The sequence below is a fragment of the Silurus meridionalis genome, chromosome 4, assembly GCF_014805685.1.
Source record: "Silurus meridionalis isolate SWU-2019-XX chromosome 4, ASM1480568v1, whole genome shotgun sequence".
NCBI lineage: Eukaryota > Metazoa > Chordata > Actinopteri > Siluriformes > Siluridae > Silurus > Silurus meridionalis.
The window spans coordinates 7,904,137-7,930,015 of NC_060887.1; the positions used below are offsets into that span (position 1 = coordinate 7,904,137).

General features: G+C 43.2%; 1 protein-coding gene across 3 annotated transcripts in view; it reads right to left on the bottom strand.

The window, feature by feature from the left end:
- The window catches only part of agap3 (ArfGAP with GTPase domain, ankyrin repeat and PH domain 3), a 107,737-nt gene that overhangs the window by 3,863 nt on the left and 77,995 nt on the right, over positions 1–25,879 (bottom strand). For all 3 annotated transcript variants that reach the window (XM_046846568.1, XM_046846570.1, XM_046846567.1), the window contains exons 12-16: positions 25,026–25,190; positions 16,205–16,366; positions 9,474–9,628; positions 8,939–9,029; positions 8,570–8,792 (exon numbers count right to left, since the gene is read on the bottom strand). In XM_046846568.1, the coding sequence (XP_046702524.1) occupies positions 8,570–8,792; positions 8,939–9,029; positions 9,474–9,628; positions 16,205–16,366; positions 25,026–25,190 (796 nt within the window). The remainder of the gene's footprint in view (positions 1–8,569; positions 8,793–8,938; positions 9,030–9,473; positions 9,629–16,204; positions 16,367–25,025; positions 25,191–25,879) is intronic.

Genomic DNA, 25,879 nt, shown 5'->3' on the forward strand with positions numbered 1-25,879 from the left:
TTATCCTTCTGAAAGACAGATCCAGGGCACATAATTATGTGAATATGCAAATCGGATGCTGCTGATTGGCTGCGGTTAATGAGTAATGAGTCTCCCTCCTTTTATCTTTCCACCTGTATCACTCACTTTTTTCTCTCTCTTTTAATTTCTACCGGTACCATTCTCACTCCTTTGACCTTTTTAGCCGCATCACTCTCTCCCTCATTTGCTCTTTTTAGCTACATTCTCTTTATGGAACAGACTCGTTTCCATTTTGCATCTTTTTAATCATTTCTTGTTCCTGTACAAACTCGTGACATCATACTGAGCTTACGAATGCATTTCTTTGAGAAAGATTCGGGGATCAGGTGTCTCATGCCGGTTCCTGATCTCCCCTTCAGCAGCGCGAGGGTTAAAGCCTGGTCGCCTATCGAAAGGTTACACATTGTGAACAGCATGTCTGTGCTGGACAATACAGGAAGGACGGGGTTGAGGGTGGGGGCGGTAGGGGGTACATGTTTTTATCGCCGCTGTCACCGCTGTCAGTCTTGCTCGGCACATCCCCACAAAGGACTCCCCAATCTACAGCGGACCTTCAGGGCTCAGGGGGATCGAAGCCAGCCAGACTGAAGGGCCAAAGAAAAGAGCGTAGAATGGGGCTCCTCAAGCTTAATGCTTCTATCTAACGCTCCTCATCTACTCCCCCCCAAAAAAAATCCGAATCGATAGCCCGGCTATTTCTGAGCATGCTCGATGCCCAAATGACCCCGCGACCCCATGCGCCGGGCGATAAGGTGACCAGAAATAGCTTGGAGGACTGAATGACAGCAAGGAAAGCACTGGGATTCAGAGAGTCCCATGAGTCTCTCTCTCTTTTTTATATTGAATATAACCACATCCATATTTCTGATAAACAACAAATGGTGTAGAGATCAGATTTCAGGTCCGGGATTCGTTGGTCGCGCTTATCCGATTCTAGCAATGGGATCATTTTCAGTCATTTAGTTCGTTTTGTTCCCTTTTAGACCAGACTAGACTTAGTACCTTTTGGACTAGAGTTACAAATAAAAAAGTAGCTAAGGACAAATTATGTTCTTTTGGTCATGTGACATATTTATTGTAACAATCATGTCATGTCAAACCTGATCTCTTGCATCATGTAGCGTCTACGGGAGTCACGTGATAAAAGAACTAACAATTCAGACCAGAGGCAAATGACTCAATTATAATGCCCCGTATAATGCACTGCATAGCATATATGGGAGTCAACAAACGACTATGACAAGAAGAGTTGAGTTGAGTCGAGTCCTCTTTTCTGTTTCCTGTACACAACCTACGCAGATTTTGCGGCGCTTTGCTCAGTAGAAAACGAATGAATCGCTCTTCCAAACGACTTCCGAGTCACATTAAAAGACTCATTCGAAATGAATCTAAATTCCTTCTCACCTTCGGCGCTTGCTAATTAGGAGTTAGGAACACAGCACCACCTCTTTTTCTCGAGGTGACAGAGAACGAGCCAAACGGGGAGCCTGCGCATCACATGTTAATTACGCCAGCGCTGATTGGAGGCACAATGGTGTCTAAAGAGGGACACGCCCCCTTATTATCTGCTGGACAATACGATAAGAGGGGACTCAGAGGGAACAGGCCGATATGTCAGCTGCCAGAGCCTCACCAGAGGGAGGAATGGAGGGGGGGGGACCTTTACAGACACGAAGGATGAGGGCTGGAACATTGAAACGAGCAGGGTCCACAGGAATTCTATTCAGGAAATAATCAGTATCAGCAGATTTTTCAGGCGTCGCGGTTTTCCTGGGGATACGAATTTACGCAAAATGTGAGGTTTTAGTCCGTCATTTAAATGTCCGTGTACATATAATCTGCAACCAAATTCGATTTCTTCCCTTTTGTCAAATGTTGCGGAATGAACCCACGTGCATTTGGATGCGATAATTTCCGAGGTTATTGGTCGCCTGCTCACAATCTGATTGGTTAAAGCAAAAGTTTTGTTCTCAGGTATAGTTAGTGTTGATAAATCCATAAGGCAGATTTGTTTCACCCCAGGAACAGTTGATAGCTGAAATCTGATTGGATAGAAACTCTAACAAACAGATTAAAATAGTTAAAGCCAGGGAAGAAGACGTCGCTGGCCCTAATGGCCTGCCGCATGCTTCCTTTCTACCGAACACTAATGACTAGAATGTTAACAAAGTGTTCGTTCGAGGAGCGAAAAACAAGGCGAAGGAAAAGTGTGCAAACATGTTTATTTTTGCTGCCGCACTGTACGCGCCTTCCTGTACCCGAAGTCCTGCGTAGCCCTCTGTGAAAGTCAGGAACGCGACAAAGGGGCGAGCTAATTAAAAAGGCCATGGCTTTAACTGCGTTTCCCTTAAAGTCCCCGGTCACTCATTCCCCAGAACAAGGCACAAAAGCTGTGAATAGACTCCAGCCACAGTGAATTGCTCTTCAATGGTGTGTATGTGTGTGTGTGAGAGAGAAAGTGTGTGTGTGTGCGCGACCCCCCCCTCTGCAGTCAGTCTTTCAAAGCTTGTTTTTCTTTTGAAGAGGTGCTGAGAGAGACCCACCCCATTGTTATCTTTCTCTTCTTTCGCTCGCACACAGAAAACATACGGCGGCAGTGAAAAGGCTTGAGACTGTAAAAGAGAAGAAGCAACAGAGAAAAAGAAAGAGTGAGAGAGAGAGAGAGAGAGAGAGAGAGAGAGAGAGGCCCCGGATGTACTGCTGCTCTGTGGTTCAGGACGGAGATAAAGGCGTCCCCACGTGTGCACTCAAGTGAAACCGCAAAAACTCGTCTGCTAAACCCTGAGCTACTGTTTCCGATACGCTCACGCGATCAAGCACAAGATTCTCCTGAAATGACGTTCTGTATGTCAGAGAATGGGCGGGACTGGGGGTTTCTGGACCGATTAGGCGCACAAGATGACACACACACACAAACAAACACACACACAAAAACCTGAGAATTAGAATAACCCTGTTGAAAAATTTAGGGGTGGGGCTAATGTGTTTTTCAGAGCATTTGATTGGACACAGTGTGAATGCATACGGGATAAGTAAAAAAAAAAATAAATAAATCAAACAACCTTAGAATCTTTTTTTATTGTATAGCCATGCTGTAAAATTTAGGGGGCAGGGCTTATGTGTTCTTGGGAGATTTTGATTAGCCAGAATTTCAATTAATACAGGATAAGTAAATAAAAAAAAATTATAATTTGGAATTCGAAAATTTCAGAATCAGAATAACCATGCTGGAAAAATTAAGGGGCGTAGCTAACGTATTCTTGGGAGATTTTGATTGGCCATAATGTGAATTAATACAGGATAAGTAAAAAAAAATAAATTAGAATTTTTAGAATGAACCACTTTGGAAAATTAGGAGCTTAGAATAACCATGCTGGAAAATGTAGGGGGCGGGGCTAACGGGTTATTGAGGGCCTTTGCTTGGACAAAATGTAAATAAATACAAAAAAACCTTTGTTCTTCTAATTCTAAAAATAATTTTTCTAATTTCTTTTTTACTCATCCTATATTAATTTAGAATGTATCCAATCAAAAGTTCACAAGTTCACATCGTGAAAAAATTTATGGGGAGGGTCTAATGGGTTCTTGAGAGCTTTTGATTGGACACAATGTGAAGGAATACAAGATGAGTAAATAAAAAAAACTTAAATTTGTAGAATGAATGGTCCTTGGAGAGTAATTTTTTTTTAAATGTAAATGATCATGTGATTTTTGAACGCAATTATCCAGCCAATCTGGTGCTTCGATTTTTACTCTGTACAGCCATGGTGAGCAGAGCAAAAAGCTTTGAGATGTCTCACTTTGAGTCACTTTAGCAGGATATAGACAACGTTTTGACCCCATTCAAACTAAATCTACAATCTTTTCCCTTGTGGAATGAATTGAGAAAAGGTGAAGATGAAGGGAAGGGGAAGCTCGCTAGATCCTGCCTCGGCCTCCTGTTTGAAACGATGCCGCAAAAGCAAACAAGTCCCCGGCCGGCGAGCGGGTCTGTGGGAGAAAGCTGAGACGCCTTGAAAGAGACACTTCCTCTCGGCAGGAGGAAGGAAAAATAAAAACGAGTCGCTTTAGCATGTCAAAAGAGAGACAGAGGGAGCGAAAATAAAGAGGGAGGGCTGGAGAGTGGGGAAAAAAAAGAGGGGAGGGTTGGAAAAAAAGAAAGAGTGATGAGACTGAGAGGACACTCTCCATGGGGTTTTTTGGGGGGGTTATATTCAGGAAATCAGGCCCATGGCTACCCCTTTCGAATACACACACACACACACACACAGCCTGGCACACATGCTTGCTCTGAAACATGGGGTTGCTTGGGGGACAGCGTTTCAAAGGGAAAATGTATGCATCACTTTTATCAGAAAGAGGAACTTGGTGTATCACGGCCCAGAAAAAAATAAGGAAAAGAATTCCTAATAATCTGAACGTCGCGATTTAAAAAATTGTTAGAATCCTTAATTAACGACCCCATATTTCAAGGGAATTCTGCAAGAGGGGGAAAAAAAGGAGGAGGAGGAGAAGAAGAAGGGTGACAGGGTGGCTCTTGGAAGGAAGTTCCAGAAAGCTCTGCACCTCATCAAGTGGAACGATTCGGCCGGCAAGTCAGTGACACATGAGCGCACCTCAATGCGGCAGGACAAACAAGGATAATTACTCAGCGGTACACAAACACAAACCCTCTGCCATTTCCCTCCTCCTTTTCTTCCTCCTCTCCTCTTCCTCCTCACGCTGCCCTCGCTCTCCATGAAGCGCCTGCTCGGGGAGAGGGAGCTATTCAGCGAGGTGCCCCATGGCCCCGAGAGGCAAGATACTACAGTGAGTCTTAAATCAGAAAGACCCCAGGAATCAGAGGTCGGTTCATGTAGAAAAGTGATGGCTTGATTATCACGTCACGTCATAATCCCGATACTCGACGCGCTCCAATCGGTGTCTGCGAGCAGCTGTGAGATCCGGGTATCCTCGGAAACCAATCATATCACATTTCTGGCATTCTAGTTTCTTAGTATTAATGAACAAAACCTTCCAGCATATGTGTGACGAAGGTTCAAGGCGAACCTAGCTATGCTAAACCGCCCACAACCACCAGTGACTCCACCCTGCATCTAATCCAAATTTCCTGCCTGAAATCGTCCACGCTCCAATCTCACAGCTGTAGACGGTGTCCTAGGTTGATCCCTGCTCCAACATGCCAGTTTATTCCAGATTATTTAAAATTTGGGAACCCAAAACTTTTAAAACCATCTACGATTTGGATTCCGTTCATGTAATAGACAGAATATTGGGTTCTTTACAGTAGCCTTTCAATTGTACGATCAGTTCCGTGGCCCTTTTTGGGGGACAAAAAAAACGTTCATAAAGTATTTACAGAAATATTCTGTAATAATAAAATTTAAAAAAAGAACAACGCAAAATAATCTCGCATAATATATTAATAATAATAACAATAGCAGTAAAATGGTTCATTTATTTAATGATTGCTGGCTAGAATTATCCAAAAACTCCAATACAATCCAAAAACTACAATATAATTAGTAATAATAATAATAGTATATATATATATATATATATATATATATATATATATATATATAGCTACTTAATAAATACTAAACAACAAAAGCAATTATTTTATCCATGAATTTATTATTGTGAAGGAATAAAAATGTAATAATAATAATAATTATTATTATCATTAAACTACTAAGTGAATACAAAAAAAATAATAGCAAAAATGTATTGAAATAAATGATTGATTCTTCGTATGGACAAACGTAAATTATTATTAATTATTAAAATCAACTTTTCGATCAAAAGTAAATATTAATATAAATATACGTATATTAAATGATATTTGTTATATGTTATGTATTAAATACATGGCGACGGACAGCATGTGGTGCTGAAACGCAGATCTGCGCGTGTTGCTCAGTAAATCGTTCGCGTTTTTGATTTCAACACGTGCACTCTGAGGGATCAGATAGAAAGCAGTGGCACGGTGTGGCGGTGTTGAAGCCCCGGCGGGTGTACAGTGAAACCTATAGAGGCGGGGGTAAACTTAGTGATGTGATTCATTTTTATTAGCGCTCCTGCCCTGTGGGGGTGGGGGGTACACGGGGGGAAAATTATTTCAAAAACAAAGTGCTCGGCTTATCAGAACTATTGGCTGTACTGGCCAAAGGGCGTCAAGGTGTGTTTGTGTGTGTGTGAGGGTGTGTGTGTGGGACAGGGAAGAGTCTGACTGAAGAGTGATAGATCTCGAAGACCGCCTGGACCTTCGGGACACGGAGGAGGGGGTCGGAGGAGACGGACTGATGGAGACAAAGGTGCTTCCCGAAGTGTCTTAATAGAAGTGTGTGAAGGGGGAAAGAAAAAAACAAGTAAAGAGATATGAAAGGAAATTGATTGTGGAATGCAGCCATTTTGGATGAACGAGTGACAGAAGTAGGGAAAGGTAGGGAAAGAGAGGGAAAGTGAGATCGAGAGAGAGATCTACACACAGGTGCAAGGCAATTAGAATGACCGTTAAAAGCACATGCTAATAAAGGACTATTACAGCTCAAAACACACTCTTCCTTCCTTACACACACACACACACACACACACACACACACACACACACACACACACCCTCTGTTTGGCCCCATGTAAGATTTATGAGTGCAGTTTAATATATGACCCACGCTGAGTAAATCATAAATCCATCAATCTGGTTAAAGGACGAGCCGGAGATCAGCCCAATTGATCGCTTCTATTCATCAAACTAACAGTTCTAATTAATTCCGTTAGGGCGCCGGGGCGACTCGGCTCCGGCACTAGACTTCGCTCTCAAACAAGGATCACGGATACTCACTTCTAGTCCACTAACCTTTTTTCTTTGCTTTTTTTTTATTAACTAAGAGCTATGCACCTCGCTACGTGAAGACAATTACTCATTTGGCATGTGTGGAAGGAGTCTCCAGTGTGAGCAATTGGTACCAATCATGGGTAATGTCAAGGAGGCTCCAGAAACCACCACATAAGGTCTTCAAATTGTTCCAGGTTAACTAGATTGATTTATCATTTTCCTATTTACTTGGATCCCACGTCATGAAGATTTCAAACCTTGGACTTTTAACGTAAAAACAAACAATGTGATAATACTCCAAATAACCTTCTAAATATGCTGTTCCTCCATCATTGAACATTTCAGGGTTCGGGAATGCAGGAAGCAGTGGAGGACTTGGTATAGAATCTGTAATGATCTCAGAATTTCAACATGGGGGGGACTTTGTGGTAGTTAGGGGTTTGAACCTTCCAGTTGTATCGGTGTTGATTTTTCTCACTTGATGGACTTTTTTTTCCCTCTCCTTTGTCACTAGATAAACCCCACTCGAGGGAAGCATGTGCTAGCGTGATCCCATATACATACTACCCCATTAACATGACTGTTTCGCACCCCAGAGAGGAAAACACATTGATTATACACTATGAAAGCATCCGCGCTCTTTCTGCGGCTCAGGAAAAATCACTTACGGTGTTAATCAGATTTTCATTTCTGACGGACTGTGCGAGTGTGCGAGTGTGTGTGAGCCATCAGAGTTCCCTGACAGTGAAAAACACTCGCGCCGCCCGGCCTCCAGCGAGTGCTGCCGACTGGAGTGTGAGAGCGGGATATCAGCATCAATAATCCTTCATCAAGTCAGAAGCAAGCGCTCCTGCTGCCATCCGGGATTCCTATCTATTCCACACATGACTAACGGACACGGCGATACTCCGACTGAGACACGGGGTAAAGAGACGTCCTCTTTTCATAATGTCACTTTAAACATGTGCGCACACATTGAGAAATTCTAATCTGTAGACTTTATGTCTATGTACATATGACTATGTAATAGGAATATGTGTAGCTGTAGGTATATGTGTAGGTGTAGGAATATGTGTAGGTGTAGATATATGTACAGGTGTAGGTATATGTATAAACATAGATATATGTGACGGTGTAGATATATGTGTAGGTGTAGATATATGTACAGGTGTAGGTATATGTGTAAACATAGATTTTTGTGTAGGTGTAGATATATGTGTAGGTGTAAGTATATGTACAGGTGTAGGTGTAAGTATATGTGTAGGTGTAGGTGTCTGTATATGTGTAGGTGTCTGTATAGGTCTAGATGTAGGTAGTGTATTTGTAGTTGTAGGTGAAGGTTGTATATTTGTAGCTGTAAGGATAGGTCTAGCTGTATGTGTAGGTCTAAGTATAACTGTAGGTGTAGGTAGTATATTTGTAGCTGTAAGGATAGGTTAAGCTGTAATTGTAGGTCTAAGTGTAACTGTAGGTGTAGGTAGTATATTTGTAGCTGTAGGTATAGGTCTAGCTGTAGGTGTAAGTCGAAGCAAAACTGTAAATGTAGGTATATGTGCAGGTGTAGGTAGTATTATTGTAGTTGTAGGTCTAAGTGTAGCTGTAGGTGTAGGTAGTATATCTGTAGGTCTAGGTCTATGTGTCGGGGTAGCTACAGGTGTAGATATCGGTCTAGGTGTAAGTAGAGGTACATGTGAAGCTGTTAGACCGTACCTGCTGCTATCAGCTCCAGGTTTGGTATACCCCTCCAGCGCTCCCTCCCACACACTGTTCGCCATAGCGTTCCCTATAGCCGTCATCACCATGCTCAGCTCCACGGGCCAGTCGTCCAAGTCCAGCGAGCGCACCCGGGACAGGTGAGTGCCCAGGTGCCGATGGATCCCAGAGCACTCGATACAGATCAGAGCACCGAGGTTCAAACTCGCCCAGTCAGGATCTGCACGAGATAGAACTTAAACGTAAGCAAAAGACTGCTCGTGCTGCAACACGTCATCTTCTACTCGCCTCACTGTGTTGAAAACACACACACACACACACACACACACACACACACACACACACACACACACACGCACTACTCACTGGGGGAGTCGCAGTCCACACAGAAACTGTTCCCTCTCACATTCCTGATAGACTGGATGGTCATGGCGTCACTCTGGCTCCCTAATCGAGACTTGAGGAGAGGAAGATTGAGTTAGAGAACACGAGTAACAAAAGATTGTAAGTGTGTGTGTGTGTGTGTGTGTGTGTGTGTGTGTGTGTGAAAGAAAGAGTTTCAGAAGGCGAGAAAAGATGAAAGAAGATAAAAAAATAAGACCTGTCAGTCATAAAGATTTCCCTGAATGCATAACCTGTATCTACACACACACACACACACACACACACACACACACACACACACACACACACACACACATCCTTTTTATTAATAAATACCCAGGGTACATCATCAAGCTCAGAAATAGTGTACATTTCTTTTACAACACAAACCTGATTGTTCCTATATGAGCCCCCTGAGGAACACCGTTCTAATACTTTCAAATGTAATTTAATACAAACCCAAGATCTGGTTCATGACACACACACACAAGAAGAGAAAATAAAATAAATATCTTACCTTATTCTTGCTACTTTCACACGACTGCAAGCTGGCAAATATCTGACTCTCAATGGCTTGGACCCACAGCTCTCTCTCTTCATACGTGGTCACCTCGAAGTGCCACATCTGACCGGTCAATGACACAATGATGAACTCGAATGACTCTTCTTGCTCTGCAAACAACAAGATGAATTATTTATTTGAACGAACGAGAGGAAAAATAATAATAATAATTAAAAAAACAATTATTAAATGATTCCCAATTGTTATAATCTTTTTATTTTATAGCCTTTCTCACGATTGCACTGCTTCCACGTTGCATGTTCATGTTAGAGTTTCTATCCAATCAGATTTCAACCATCCTGTGTTTCCAGGGTCAAATAAATCTACTTTGAACACTTCAGAATCAACAGTAAAATACCTCAGAATGAAGCTGTTGCTTCAACCAATCGCGTTGATCGCATTTTCACGTCCTTAGAACTTAGTTCATTCCACAATGAGACAAAAAAAAAATCCATGTGGTTGCACTTTACAAGATTTTTAAGCAAAGACAGACATCTTGAGGAAAGATCGGGGCAAACCGGTTCAAACCGGTTGTTACGTTTTTGAAAAAAAAACTACTTCTAATTAGAGATTATATGAGGTTAATATCGATGAATCAACAAACCAGATTTTTCCGATCATATGAATTAACCATTGAATTGACACCAGATGATAAAAAAATAAAAAATAAAATAAAAAAATAAATAAAAAGGAGCAACTATTAACCATCAAGCACTATCGACTATCGCTTCAGTCACTCTCTGGACCTAATAATACACCCAGAGTGGCAAAAGACACATCTGAGCTCTGGCACAAAGCTAAAAAGACAGCAACAGAGGGCGACGCCGAGTTCCCGTCATCAATTCAAGTAGCCGTGGCACATCGGCATAATAAAAACCGACTCATTTACAAGGTAAACATATCCATTAGAGCTTTTATCTCATTATCATCCAATCGCATTACAGAGAGCCGGCGCCTAACTAGAATCTAATGCGGGTTAATCATTCGGGTCGCGCTAATTTCCACCTTGCAAACATGAGGGGAGACGAAAAGGGTGCACGCCGGCCGACGCAACGCGAGCCGAGAGGTGAGGGACGAACCATCAGCTTGGCGATCATTTGCTCGCCGATCGTTTTACAGCCGTGATGACTGTAACGTGTTCACGATGTTCAAACGAGCACCGGGAATACCCGGGCTATTAAGCTAGCAGGGTCATCGAACAACGTTCGCAGTAACAAGCTTAGCGTTTCATCCGTGTTCTTTCTCGTCCCAGGTACACAAATGGCGCTGGGTAAATATTACCCCCTTTACAGAGATCCCACATGAATTGCTTTCCTATCAGGACAGGACACGTCTTATTCTTCGGCGCAGCTACGCGGCCTCGAGCAGAAAACAATAATCCAATTAGCTCGACACCGTCTTCAATTATCTGATTTCATTCACGGGACTCAAACTCCCGGCGGCAGATCGATGGAAAGCCAGGAGGTGTGTATCTAAATCAAGGATTAAAGGGGTGAGAGAGCACTGGCCGAGCGCTAGCGCTTCTGTGTTTACTTTTTTGTAATTGTTAGGACTTTAAAAAATAAAATACATTTTATTATGCTAACTACGCAGCTTATATTTTTAGAACAGTGGAATTCTGGCTGGAAACCAGGCTTTATATCAATGCCCCTTTTCTAATACAAACTTCATGAAATGAAAGGTGAAGGAACAATAAAACTCTGGTTATAACACCTTACAATGCCCTTTTCACACAGTGAAGCATGGTGGTGGATGCAGCAGATCAAGAGTAACCCCTGGCCTCTTGGTTGATTCGCTGAATAAATGCCATCCTTAGATTATATACGTGAAATTTGGCAGGTGCCTAAGGGTTGCGATCTCACAACCTCACGTTCAAAAGTCTGACATCTTATCCCCTGTGCTTGCACTTTCCACCTTTAGCCGGGCACTGATTTTTAATGGATGGCCTTCTCTAGGGTATAGTGATACTTTTCCTGGAACTTCTAGAAGGTCTTCGTGATGCCCTCGTTCATGAACATCTCCAGGGCCTTTTAGCCACAATCGGCTAAATTACTAAAAATAAAGTCCATTTTATCCCCAGGTTAATAATAATTCTGGAAACTACTGGTTCTAGCAATTAGCCTTGCTCGAGGGCTAAAGATTGATAACTGTCTATCTGAGTTTTAACACAAGTAAAATATTGAAGAACAACAAACAATGAGATTACTTACATCACCCATAGCTGATACATAAGCACCCATGCATACAGTTATAAAATAGGCCCCAATGTAATTACATAGCTAGCTAGTTTAATTACATGCTGTTGAGCACTCTGTCCTCTGAGTAAGGCCCCTGACTGGGACTTATTAAAAGATATTTTGGCACTAGCATTATGTTAAACATGCATTTTCTCTAAGATTTTGCTATGATTCCTTTTTTAGGGGGTGGGATGCCATCTCTCGTGTTCTTTTCTCGATTTGATAATGCTAATATGTACGCCGACGTAATTGTTTGGAATTCCAGTGGGTCCTCTGATTACACACCTATGAGTCTGAATGCAGACAATTACCTTGTTGGCTGGTCATCTGAAAAAATTGCCATTACAACAGTTAATTTCCATATGGAAGTCTGAAATATTGAGCTTCAATCGGCAGCGATTTGAAACAAGCAAATAAGTGCCAAACTGTCCTAACGGCCCTGGGTCTTAAGGGAAAGCTGTTTTCGAGTCGTTTCGAACCGTGCTGATGTTTAGGCAAATCCGGTGGGTGTTTTAGAAATGTGTGGAACTTGACTGAAAATTAAGATGCAAGAATCCCTGCCTCGAGATGTTACACGTATTTTACAGCTTGGTGAAAATCTTACTTCGCATTTCCCAGCATTGTTAGGAACCCGGGGTCAAAACTGCACGCTACAGCACCTTTGGTGCACACGGGGCCCCAAGAGTTGCAGCTTGGCGATGCCAGGGCTTGAACCCCCGACCTTTTGCAGCGATCAGAAAACGTGCTTACGGACGGCTATGCTGCAGATTTGCATCAGCAACAAGTTCGCTCGAAATTGAGATAAAAAGAAATGCAATTCGATCCCTAATTCGATGTACCCTAATTAAGACAATTAAAAGGAGTTCAAGATAATGACTAGGGATGTTAAAGCATGTTATTTCCTCTCTCCTGGCTCGCTTCCAGATTCCCATGCATCAGAAATTTAACGGACAGCGTTCTGGTCTTGCTTATGTTGTAACCGTGAACGGGAAAGTCCATTAGCGGCTGTAATTGGAGTCATTAACCTTACTGAAGCTTGTCACGTGCAAATATTGTGAAGTGCTGCGACTCTGTGCTCTACGGGAGGCATATGGCGGCCAATCTGTTAACATAATATAAAAGAAATAGAAGTGTGTGTATGGAAAGGGGGTATTGGTTGGTAAGGGAGGGTCTCCAGATTCATTCGGGTGAATCCTCTAATTCTGATTGTAGTCTGGGAGCAGATGCTTTGCTTCCAGACCCCTCGGGCTTGCGGGATCTTCTCGCACTGACCACAGCTGGACCGGGCAATGTGTCCCGATTACTATTCTGTCAGAGTCCAGTGGCATGATCCATCAAGTCATGTGCAAAGCAAAGCCGTGAGGGCTTTTTTTTTTTTTTTTTTTTCCATGTTTGGTATATACTCCAAATCCTCAAATCTTCATCCGGATTGAAACCAGCAGAGATAGTGGCTGATAAAAGGTGCGAGGTGCTAGTCATTTGCTGTGAATTAACAGGCAGTTGGGAGGAACCGAGTTGGCTGGTGCCATCTGTAAATGTCAGCGTCGGCGCTTGCTCATTTTACACATCATTAAAGGCAATATTCCTAACCTGTATTAGAGCAATCAGCACAGGGCCATTACCAAGACAAGCCTGGGGGGACACAGGCCAAACAGAGAGGAGGAGAAAGGAGACGACAGTGCGCTCTCTATTTCCCTCTAACACGCAACAGTCATAGAAAACAACCTCACACTCACAAACAATATTCCTGTAATGAGATATACAGACAATTGGATAAGCATGACTGTCCTTGTCGCGCACAGGCACGCATATACCTAACACCAGGACCCTCCGAGTCTGATGCTGTGTTCGTCTGGGCGTGAGCGCTTGGGTGTATGTGACTGTGCAGCGTGGCATGCGAACAATAATCTTGTTATTTCTGCCTCCGAAGTGCGGCCCTCCACAGCAGCTCCATTAGAGATGCAGGGGCTCGGGGGAGCACTTGGGGAAACGAGAGCGGGTTGGAGAATGACAAAACAAAAGTATTGAGATAAACACCCTCCATTAGGCCAGGCAGTTAAAGCTTCATTTGCTACCGGCCGCTCGGACTCCCAGCGAGGGAAGAGTTAACCCTTTATCCACTCTGTAAAAGAAAGAGTACCACTGGAGGACAGCTCGTACAGTAGTACCGCTAGGAATAAATAACAGCCAGTGGAGTCGGTTCTTGCATTTTTCGCAGTTTAAAAGACATTAGCATAGACTTTCTAAACATACAAACAAATATGAGCAAAATCCATGTACTTGACTTTCACACTAAATGGATCAATGCGATGTCATCCTTTCCAATTCTCAATACTGATTGGTCAACTCCAATTTTCGGGAAACACGGCAAGCCTGTCTTATTTGACAAAGAACTTTTCAAATCATTCAATTTATTTTACTTACAATCTTTCAAACAGAAGGCCAAGATCTTGACCAAGAAACTAACCTGTCCAACATGAGCAACATAAAATTCAATTGGCTGTGGTGTTGCTCAGGGGCCCTAAGAGTGTCCACTTGGCAATACCAAGAGCAAAGTTGTTAGGAGCCAATGTTTTTAGGAGCTGGGGTCAGAGTATAGGGTCAGCCATGTTACAGCCCCTCTGGAGCACTGAGAGATAAGGACCTTGCTCAGAGGCCTCAAAAATGACAGCTTGGTGATATCCAGGCCAATGTTGTTTAGGAGCTGGGGTTGAAGCATAGAGTCAGCCATAATACAGCCCCCTGGCCTTGTTTAGGGGCCCCAAGAGTGGCAACTTGGTTTAATTCCGAGGTCAATGTTAAGCGTCAAATGTTGTTTAGGAGACAATGTTGTTAGCACTGGGAGTGCAGGGTCAGCTATGTTACAGCCCCCCTGGAGCACTGAGGGTTAAGAGCCTTGGTCAGGGCCACCAAAATTGGCAGCTTGGCAATACCAGGGCTTGAACCCCGACCTTCTAAACAGTAACCTAGAGCCTTTACCACTCAACTATCACCTCCCCCAAAGAAATCTCCTGCTTAATGCCCCAAGAACCAAAAACCCCTTGAATATCTCCACTGAGGAGCAACTACTCGCATTTTCAGAGGTTTGCTAACCCTTGGTCATTAAAAAAACTGGCATAGTATCAGGATGACAAGATATACCTATCAGTATACCTATCCTTTGCTGAAATTCTTTCCAGAAAAAGAGGGAAAAAGTGTAACCTTTTTTTTTTTCCTACAAAAGCTACCCCATGTTTGATTTATGACGCTTCAAAACAACTAAAATTCAATTTCTGCATTCAGCGCCTGTGATTGCCTCATAAATGAGATAAACTGATGGCAATTTATTCAAGGATCCAACCCACCCGTCTCACTCTCTCTCTCTCACACACACACACACACACACACACACACACACACACTCACACACACACTCACACACACACTCACACTGTAGCTCCACATGACTGCCTTCCATACTTAAGCAATATGTCTGTATTCTGCATGTGTTCACCAGAACAGACACTTGCACCGTAATTAGAACCTTTCAGGAAAGAAGTGAGGGGGAAAAAAGACGCTTTTTGATGGACATCGAAAGTTTTCAGAAAGTGCCATGGTGTCGCCTAGTGTTTTTTTGTAGGTATTTCATATGTGATGAGAGAGGTACCATGGTCTAAACAGTTCCCTAATACAGGAGAACAATGAGAACCCGCCATGCCGGTAATCCCCCTTGGGCCCTTAATGTCAGACATCACTCACTTCAAGGCCATTAAAAGCCCTTTAAAACCCTTCAATCAGTCAGCGGAGTCCCGCTGGGCTCCGCCGCACCACATCGTCTCCTTATACACCTTTCCTGTAGCTAACGAAGACCGGCAACAGAATCTGATTTGGCTAGGAGCTGACGCGAACAATAACGCCGATGAGCGGGATCATTACCGTCATGACACGGCGGTGACAATTTGTGAAGGACGGCATGCGTCGGTGTGATTGATTGGCCCCCCCTTGAGAGCGAATAGCCTGAGAGAACCACTTTTGTTTTCTCAATGCCACCCAATTATGGGTCTTCATTCCTCACATGGGCTGTAGCCGTGGCACGCAGGTGATGAGTTCGTGACATATTATCTCCGTCAGCGAGAACAATGGCATGAATCAAAGCTTCAAAGCTTGCAGGGAGGTATCTGATCAACTGGGTATACTGGCTTAAATGGTCCAGGGACTGTTTAAAAACAGGCCCCTCAAGGGGTTTAGCCTCCTACAGGGCAGGGGGAATGGAAAAATCCCTCAATTCCACCAGGGATTAAACCATTTTCTAATCGTATATCGAAGGTTTAAATGAAAATTTTGTTTAGGTAATTTGAGAACCATTCAGTACAATTAGGCTGTGGAATTGAGTGGGGAATGGTCGACTTCTGATCAAAAGTTTGCAAGTTTAAAGCCAAATGTTGCAAATGTAACAAGTGCATGTTTTACCTTCAGTCCCTGCTGAAAGCCCGTCAGGTTTGGTGATACCCGTACTCTTTTTCCTCCTATGCTTCTTGCGGTTCGCATGTGGCGAAGGAGGTGGTTCCAGTTTGGGACTGGTGGGTCCACCTAGACCAGTAGCGGCGCTGAGAGAATCCAAAGTTCCATTGGCTAGACAGAAAAAAAACAGTATTAGCAAGAAGGATGCATTGTACCAGTCAGATTTTGGGGATTCCTTTCAAACATCGGGCAACAGTCTTTTATAGAAGGTGATATTTCGTAAATCTTGATAAATATTTAGGTCATAGTATTTTAAATGAATAGGTCATGCTCTAATCACTACGTAAACCAACGTTATTACTCATCCTGCAATGTAAATGTGGAAATGACCAAGACTTATCAGAACCCAGAATTCATCAAAGCGATATTTGTTAATCCGGCACTCTGTAATGGCTTGAGTGTGGTGTGTAAGTATGAAGGTGAGTGTATGTGTGTGTGTGTGTGTGTGTGTGTGTGTGTGTGTGTGTGTGTTTATGTGTGTGTGGGGAGGGTGTCAACAGGGACAATAGGTAAAGGGTGGTCATATTTCTAAACCTCTTGACACTTAGACATCACTTTTCCATCCCCCTAGGACACCATTATCAACAAGCCCTGGGGCACAGGGGCCTTGGCAAAGCAGACCTCATATTGCTACACCCTCTCACACACCCTTCTCTCTCTCTCTCTCTCTCTCTCTCTCTCTCTCTCTCACACACACACACACACAAACACACACTTGCACTGTGTGTGTCAGATACTGGCAGCCCCTCTATTGTCTTGGCATCAAAAGCTCATTGTGGTGGTACACACTCTATTTATCTCAACAGGCCTGGGGTGGATGTGTATGTGTATGTGTGTGTCTGTGTGTCTGTGTGTGTGTGTGTGTGTGTGTGTGTGTGTGTGTGTGTGTGTGTGTGTGTGTGTGTGTGGACAGTGGTCTGGGAACATCTGAAAACCCGTGGTGCCAAACGCTGCATATTCTAATGGTGGTGACGACCATTAGCTGGCGTGGAACATTAGACCTAATTTGGAAGATCCCTTCGGGGAGTGCAGGCTTAGCACCGTCTTTAAGAGATGTGAAAGAAGATGGCACCCAAGTGGGGGGTTGAAGAGCCTCAACTACAGCCGTCACATCTGCCTTAGGCTTCACATGGTTTAGCATGGGCTGGTGCAGAGCTGAGCGTGTACTGCTTTTTTGCCATTCCCCATCACATACTTAAGATAACTATCTAACCTTTCATCATGGTGCCTAATGTTAACATGTTACTTAATTAAAAACCCATCAAGGTCATGATATCAGGGAGGGCTTTTGTACAAAGTGCGCGTGACATTAGTTTACGTTAATGATATTTCTTTTGCAAGCTTGACTTAATGAAAAAATAGCATATTATCACATATCGTTTGCTTATGGCTGCTTTCCTAGACCTTAGTTGAGGCCACTCTTCAGAAACTGTTTACTGCTTAGAACGTTCCAGCTTGATCTATTTGGAATAATTTCTAACCGAAAACTCTTTTGTGTAATATCAGACATAGTATCTTGAAGGGTTTTCGAGGAGGTAGAAAAAGCCCAGGGTACATTGAAGGTTGCTAGATGGAAACATTTCCCTGAAAGATACAATATGGAGGTACCAAGGCAAAGTTCTTGACAGAGAAAACCCCACAAACAATCCACAGAATCCCATTGTATTCTCAAAGTCCCACTTGTCAAGTGGCTTGGGAGTTGCTTGTGTTTGACTTGTTGCAGTGACGGTGTTTCTTTTTTTTTCAGTGTCCATATCAGCAGTTTGGGACTACTCTTCCCCTCCAACCACAGTCACCAAACTACCTCTCAAGGAACTAGCCATCACTGGACTACCTTGCAAAGAACTACCCCTTACCTACCAACCTGGGATCTAAGCTTTTTTGCTCATACAGTATACTAGGGCAGTGCAACATAATACTATCTCTCTCTGGCCACATTGCTAGTGCTAATGTTAATTCTAGCAACTTGTGCAAATGCGAACTTAGACAAGACGGCAAAATCAACTGTCTAAAACAAATATTTAACGTGTGAAAACTCTACTTGACTTTGGTATGATGTAGGTCCTTGAATGCAGATGCCCCAAATCTCCACCCTTGTTTGATTAAATGCATTTTTGCTGTGAAAACTTGCTAAAAACCTCATTATATGGCTTGTAACCCGGTCAATCAAACCAGGAAATTATTTGAAAAGTTTGCTAGTTCCCTAAAACACTTCGAGTAGAGACATGTCGCCTTCCGAACCAGTTGTACTCACTGGCAATAGGTGCAGCCATTACTAACGAGAGTGGCCAACATATTAAGGGGGAAGCTCAATTAGGACAGCTTTGTAATGAATAAATAATGAGGTTACGGAATAGCGGTACACAGTGGGATTGGAATTGAGGACGCTAGAGGGTTTAACGACAATTCTCGATGTCAAGAATTTCGTTTATTGTCATTGTAGGTGATCGTGACATCACAACATGCTAACAAAGAGTAAACAGTGCTGTTATACCCACCCCCCATCCATAAGTGTCAAGTGTTTGCCACACCAAACTACCACTCCTGGGCCCCCCGAGCAAGGCCCTTAAAACCATAGCTGCTAAGTTGTACAAATCAGATCAATGCAAGTCATTCTGAATAGGGGTGTCTGCCAAATGCCACAAATGCAATTGACAAGACCGCATTACCCGAGACTCCTTCTGAATTAAATGACTTTCGGTGGTACCAATGGAATTCCTTTCGATTCAAAGTATGGTTGTGGTAGAACATGCTGCCGTTTGACTTTATCCTCTCACTTTGATGCGATCACAATTATTATTTCAGTGACTGAAGCTGCAAGCAAGCAGACTGTAATTACTACGGCGATAAGAACGTGGCAGGAGCTGACGCTTTTTCGTCTCTCGACACCGCTCCCATCATTGATATTCATGACTATTAGGTGGCGTTCGCGCTCGCTCGCTCGCTCGTTCTGAATGGAGAAGCGCGGCGCACAGCTGCCACACACGTTGTGTTCGGAGTCGCGAACGTCTGTTTCAATTTTCACACTCCTCTTCCCCAACAGCCCCCCCGGGACCTATCATTAGCCATAGCAGACAGCTGGGGGCAGAGGGGCTCCTGAGAACACCGTTCACACACACTTGTGTGTATACACACACACACACACATACACTCAAGCCGTATGGTGCAGAGGGGGAGAACACCCAACCTGTTCAGTGCCAGAGGGTGTATTGTATGTGTAGCGTGAGGTTAAAGTAAAAGCTTGCCCCTGTCTCTCACACAAGACCTGTAATTCATTCATACGGTTCGACTCGCACAATCAAAGTCAGTCAACGACCAACGAAAAGGCCTGCGAGCTCTAACGGACACGAACACGCTACAATTTAACCCTAAAAGCATCAGAATGATAATTCACTGGGAGTTATTTCCTTCAATTGCCATTACACACATCATACACACTTTGTTCAAGTTTTCTGGCACATGCATTTGGCAGACGGCCTTATCCAGAACGACTTGCCATTATCCGAGTTATACAACTGAGCAATTGAGGGTTGAGGGCCTTGCTCAAGGGCCCAGAAGTGGCAACTGAGATTTGAACCCATGACCTTCCGAACAGGAGTCCAACATCTTATCGACTGATTTCATCTTAAAAATATCAAAATGATCATTCAGGAGGAGTTAATTTTTACCAAGCATACACACTTTTTCAAATTTTCTGCCACATACATTTACATTTATAGCATTTGGCAGAAACCCCCATCCAGAGAAACTTACAATTACCAGAGTTGAACTGCTGAGCAACTGAAGGTTGAGGGCATTGCTCAAGGGCCCAGCTGTGGTGGTTGTGATTTGAACCCACAACCTTCCCAACCAGAAGTTCAACATCTTATCCACTGATTTCACCCAGAATGATCAGTCAGGGGGAGTTCTTTCTTTCAACTTCAATTGGCCCCGCATACACACTCCGTTCAAGTTTTCTGGTACATTAATTTACATCTACATTCCCAGCATTTGGCAGATGCCCTTCTCTAGAATGATGCCATTATTCGAGTGATACAACTGAGCAATTGAGGGTTGAGGGCCCAGCAGTGGTAGTTAGGATTTGAACCCGCGACCATCTAATCAGAATCAGAGCATCTTCTACACTGAGATACCACTTCCCCCATTCAAAAGCAAGCAGGCTTGAGAGTTCCTGAACGGATTCTCAAGCAGAGTCTTGGAATGTGTCACGATTAAGTTTACCTCAGGTTTTACGAGTTTCAAAGTGATGGGCATGTTTTAGCTTTTTTTTTTTTCCCCTCAATAGAACCACGGAGGAAAGGGATTAAGAGGTCTGCCGAGCCACTCGCCACCTAGTTAACCATCAATAACCTGCAATTTGTCCTCTATTCAAATCGCAGTGCTGACCTGCTTAATTACAACTTATATGTTCTGATGGAGGCCGCTTCAAGATTAAGAGCCAAAGAGGCAGGCCAGCCAGCTCGGCAGGAAGTAGAGCGAGATCGGTTCGCGAGGCGGCGAGCTATAATGAAGCATAAAGGGGATTTGTGGCCGTTCCTTTTTTTTTTTGCTTCCCTCCCTGAGGAGGAGGCGGAGGCGAAGGAAAGAGGTGGCGAGCTAACCTGCAATTACAGCCCATTACCATCGCGACGGGAGCCGGAACTTAAAAAAGTGCCATGTTCTGGTGATGAGGGCGAAAGGTGGAAACTCGTTCTCGTCGACGGCGTTATCGGACTTCCTCCGGTAATTCGAGAGCACACACTCACACACACACACTCATACACACCTTACAAAGCAGGTAATCTTTTTTTTTTTTTTTGGGTGAAGAAACCCTTACACCAGCCTTCCCCCACTCTCCCTCCTGCAAGTAATCAAAGGCAATAGCAGCAATTAATGGAAGCAGAAAAAAAAAAAAAAATCAAAAAGACACGAGAAAAAAAAAAAAACTCCGCACACAATCACCACCTCCTTCTTATTATAGTCAATTAGAGCGTGCTAATCAAGGTGCAGGCGGCTGCTCTCGGCAAACGAAATGTCAAACTTCATTACGGCCGCGCTCACAGCCTCTTCACCCGCCACAGGGAAGCGACACCCCCTCCTACCGCCACCCTCACCCCCGACACCCCTCTTTCTGCAAATCCAACCCGAATGCACATTATCATCTCCCATCGTTTAATTGAAGCGTATGGGAACGCGATTTCCCCCACAAACCCGTCCGCTGATTTGTAATCGGCCGATTATTTTTGCAATGCAACTTCCCGATTGGTTCGTTGCCGCTGGTCCATACGAATGCAAACAGTTCTACAGACTCTCTTCCCTGTGAGAAAATTCATTCACCCTCTAGTTAGAGCTTTAACGCTAAATCACATTCTAATAAAGTTGCCAGTGGGAAAGGAAGTATCTAATAATCCCGAGTCATGGTTGTCCACATGGAGTTCAGGGGGACTCCAGGGGGTCATTCAAGTAACTTTAACTGAACCGTATGTAAATTGAATTGGAAATTGGTAAATTTACAGAATCAGACAGCACCAGCACAGCTTTATGAGTAGCCTACATAAATGTAGCAATCCCCACCCCTTTTTGGGGTGGAATTGGGGATTATTGGGGGCATTGTTGCGGAGGGTATTTTCGAGTGTGGGGGGAGTTGGTGATTAATGATTGGACATATAATAATCTGGACTACAATTTATTTTAAAGTTAGCCTTTTTTACAGCAAAAGAGTCTAAAAAAAATTCTCTTTCTTTCTTTCTTTCTTTCTTTCTTTCTTTCTTTCTTTCTTTCTTTCTTTCTTTCTTTCTTTCTTTCTTGTCTTCCTTCGCTCCTCCATTCCTTCTTTCTCTGTCTCATTATTTTTTTTCTTTCTTTTATTCTTTCCCTACTAACTTACTTTGCTTCTTTCTTTCTTTCTTTCATTCTTTACTAACTTTTTTTTAAATCGGTACGTCTTATTTCCATTTCTTAATTTTTTCTTTATATCTTCTTCCTCCCTTCTTTTTGTGTCTCTCTTCCTCCTTTATTCTTTCTTTTATTATTTATTTCCTTCTTGATCGATCTTTCTTTCTTTCTTTCTTTCTTTCTTTCTTTCTTTCTTTCTTTCTTTCTTTCTTTCTTTCTTTCTTTCTTTCTTTCTTTCCCTACTAACTTACTTTCCTCTTTCTTTCCTAACTGTTTTTTTTAAATCAGGTACGTCTTTTTTTATTTCTTTTCTTTTATTTCTTTATATCTTCTTCCTCCCTTCTTTTCTGTCTTCCTCCCTTCTTTTTGTGTCTTTCTACCCTCCTTTATTCTTTCTTTTATTATTTATTTCATTCTTGATCTCTCCTTTTTCTTTCTTTCTTTCTTTCTTTCTTTCTTTCTTTCTTTCTTTCTTTCTTTCTTTCTTTCTTTCCCTACTAACTTACTTTCCTTCTTTCTTGCCTTCTTTCATTCTTGCCCTCTTTCCTTCTTTCCTAACTTCAGGTACGTCTTTTTTTATTTCTTTTCTTTTATTTCTTTATATCTTCTTCCTCCCTTCTTTTCTGTCTTCCTCCTTCTTTTTGTGTCTTTCTACCCTCCTTTATTCTTTCTTTTATTATTTATTTCATTCTTGATCTCTCCTTTTTCTTTCTTTCTTTCTTTCTTTCTTTCTTTCTTTCTTTCTTTCTTTCTTTCTTTCTTTCTTTCTTTCCCTACTAACTTACTTTCCTTCTTTCTTGCCTTCTTTCATTCTTGCCCTCTTTCCTTCTTTCCTAACTTCAGGTACGTCTTTTTTTATTTCTTTTTCTATTATATCTTTTTATTTCTTTATATCTTCTTCCTCCCCTATTTTCTGTCTTCCTCCTTTCTTTTCTCTGTCTTCCTTCCCTCCTTCATTCTTTCTTTTATTATTTATTTGATTCTTGATCTCTCCTTTATCTTTCTTTCTTTCTTGCTAACTTTAAAAAAAAAAAAATGTCGGCTACGTCTTTCTCTGTCTCAGACCCCGTCCGTTTTAATTCTTCTTCATTCATCTCTTCTTTAATCCGTCTTTCTGTCTGACAATTTATTATTTATTGATTTTTTGCATCATTTCTTTTTAGAACTCGAATGAACAAGGAACAATTTGGACTAAAATCGGTTTTATCAGTTGTGTAATGAACGAGATGAATGAAAGTCAGTGGAACGCTAATACTGCTAATACGGCTAATACCGCGTTCGGTCGCTTAGCGTATTAAAACGGTGTTCTCGTGGAACCGTCCACCGGATTCCTGTTTAACATTTTCGGTATGGGTATAAAAAAATAAAATAAAAAAACATACACACACTTTTACACACACACACACACACACACACACACACACACACACACATTGAGACGCAAAGTGCGCCAGAGCTCATTGGGAGGGCAGCGGCCCTGCGAGTAATTCTGCTTTGGGGTGTGGAGCTGATGGGTGCAGGCGGGGGGCCGATGGTGGCTGAAATTGATTGTTCGGCAGGCGGAGTGACGGAAAGAGAGAGAGAGAGAGAGAGAGAGAGAGAGAGAGAGAGAGAGAGAGAGATGGAAAGAGAAAGAAAAGGCGAGTGTGTGATGTGTTCAGTCTGCGGCACCACGGGGCCACAGTGTGTGCGCTCGTAAAGATAGCTCTTTAAAATAGCGGGAGAGAGAGAGAGAGAGAGAGAGAGAGAGAGAGAGAGAGAGAGAGAGAGAGAAAGAAAGACAGAGAGATGGAGAGAGTTAGGAAGGTGTGCATGTGTTTTAGAGAGAGAAAGAAAGGACGAGCGATGTGTAGAAAAAGGAGAGGAGTTAAACGTGTGTATGAGTGTCAGATAGAGAGAGAGAGAGAGAGAGAGAGAGAGAGAGAGAGAGAGCGATGGAGCAGGCACTAATGAGAACGACGAGTGTGCAAACATGCATGGAAATGACTGTTATTCTGTTGATGTGCATTTAAGTGCTTTTTTACTGCCAGCCGACAAAGAGATGGAAATAACCAGTGATGAATGTTGCCCCCGTAAAACATTCATTCCCCCCCACACACACAGGAGGGGGAGAAAAAAAAAAAAAAAAGAGGGGAGAAGGGAAGGACAGGGGAGGAAACAAGAGAACGAGAAAGAGAGAGAGAGAGAAGAGAGCAGCGTTGTTACGCCTGGCAAATATATTATTTGACTTCAGTCAAGTGCATTGACAGGACAGAGGAATGGAACGAGAGCGGGATAGAGAGAGAGAAAGAGAGAGAGAGAATGATAGAGAGACACAGTGCTGTAACGGGAAGAAAGCTGTAATTACTGAATGAAACTGATTTCCATTTCGGATCTCGGCCAAAAATCTATAAAATGATTAAACAAACAAATAAATAGCAAGTAAATTCCCATGTGACCCGAACGGGCGGTTCCGATCGGAACACCGCGATTCCGATTGCGCGGCCCCCCCCGATCCATCCCGTGGATTCCGTAGCGCCGCCGCGATTATATCGCGAGCTTAATTATACAGAAAGAGATCATTTACAAGACAAACAAGAAGAGCAAAGCAAGGTAATGACCGGGCGAGATGTAACCATGGCAACAGCAGCGTAAGGCATCATAGGAGCGATAGCAATCGTCGTCGTCGCCAAACGCTATGATCTAGAAAGCGGTATAAATTGGGCGAATACTGCTAGGTAGGAAAGAACTATAATTCAAAACGATCTGAGCGTAAATACGTATAATTAATAATAAAAATAAATGCTAATAATAAAACAAAAAAAGGAAAAGATTAAAAAAGAAGGAAAGAAGAACGCAAATCAATGGGGTTATTTAGTGCGTGTAACGGTGTAAGTGTGTGTGTTAAAAGACCCACCAGAAGTGCTGCTCGTGTTAACAGCTTCATTCCACTGCTCAGCACTGGACACCGAGAAGGAGCGCTGATGCATTCCCTCTTTAGCCCCGCCCCCGGAGACCACACCCAGTCCACTGGACACGCCCCCAGACTGCAAAGAGGTACTGCTGTTGGAGTGGGAAGCACCTGACAGAGGGAAACAGAAAATGACACATTGGCATTTGCACTTTTAGGGTTGCTTTTGGGGGGGGCAATTTTCTAGAGTGGGTGTGTGGGGGCACTTGGTAAATTTTCAGAGGCATTATTGGGAATTGTGGGGGTTTTTTTGGGTGGATTTGGGGGTGGGAGAAGTTATTGGGGGGCATTATTGGGGAGGTTATTTTCGATCCGATCTGCCTGAAGTCAGCGCTGTTAAATATACATCAATAATAAACAAGCCGGCTGTAGTCATCATGCACTGTGATTAATGATTGTACACTTTCCTCCCCTACCGATGCGCTACACGTCCTCTCCATTTGTCTCTTGGCTGCTCGTTCTCCGTGATGGGCTCTGCCACTTCTCCATGTTCATCTCTCTGTGCTACATGAGCAGTCGCCTCCTCCACCGTCTCCCTCCCTTTCTCTCTCTCCGTCTCTTTCATTCCCCCTCTCGGTTTCTGCCACTAATTAGCCCTTAATTAACAAGATACACTCGGAACAGTAATTAGCTCTCCCCCCCACTCGCTGCCAGCCACATCCATCTACCCCAGCGGCATTCCCGCCTGCCTCCAATCAGAGGCGCCCGTCATTAGTGCCGAGGCCGGGGCGGGCACCGCATGGCGTCTTCTCCCTCTGCTCCCGCTGCTCCCAAAAACCACACGCTGGCCCTCTCAAACA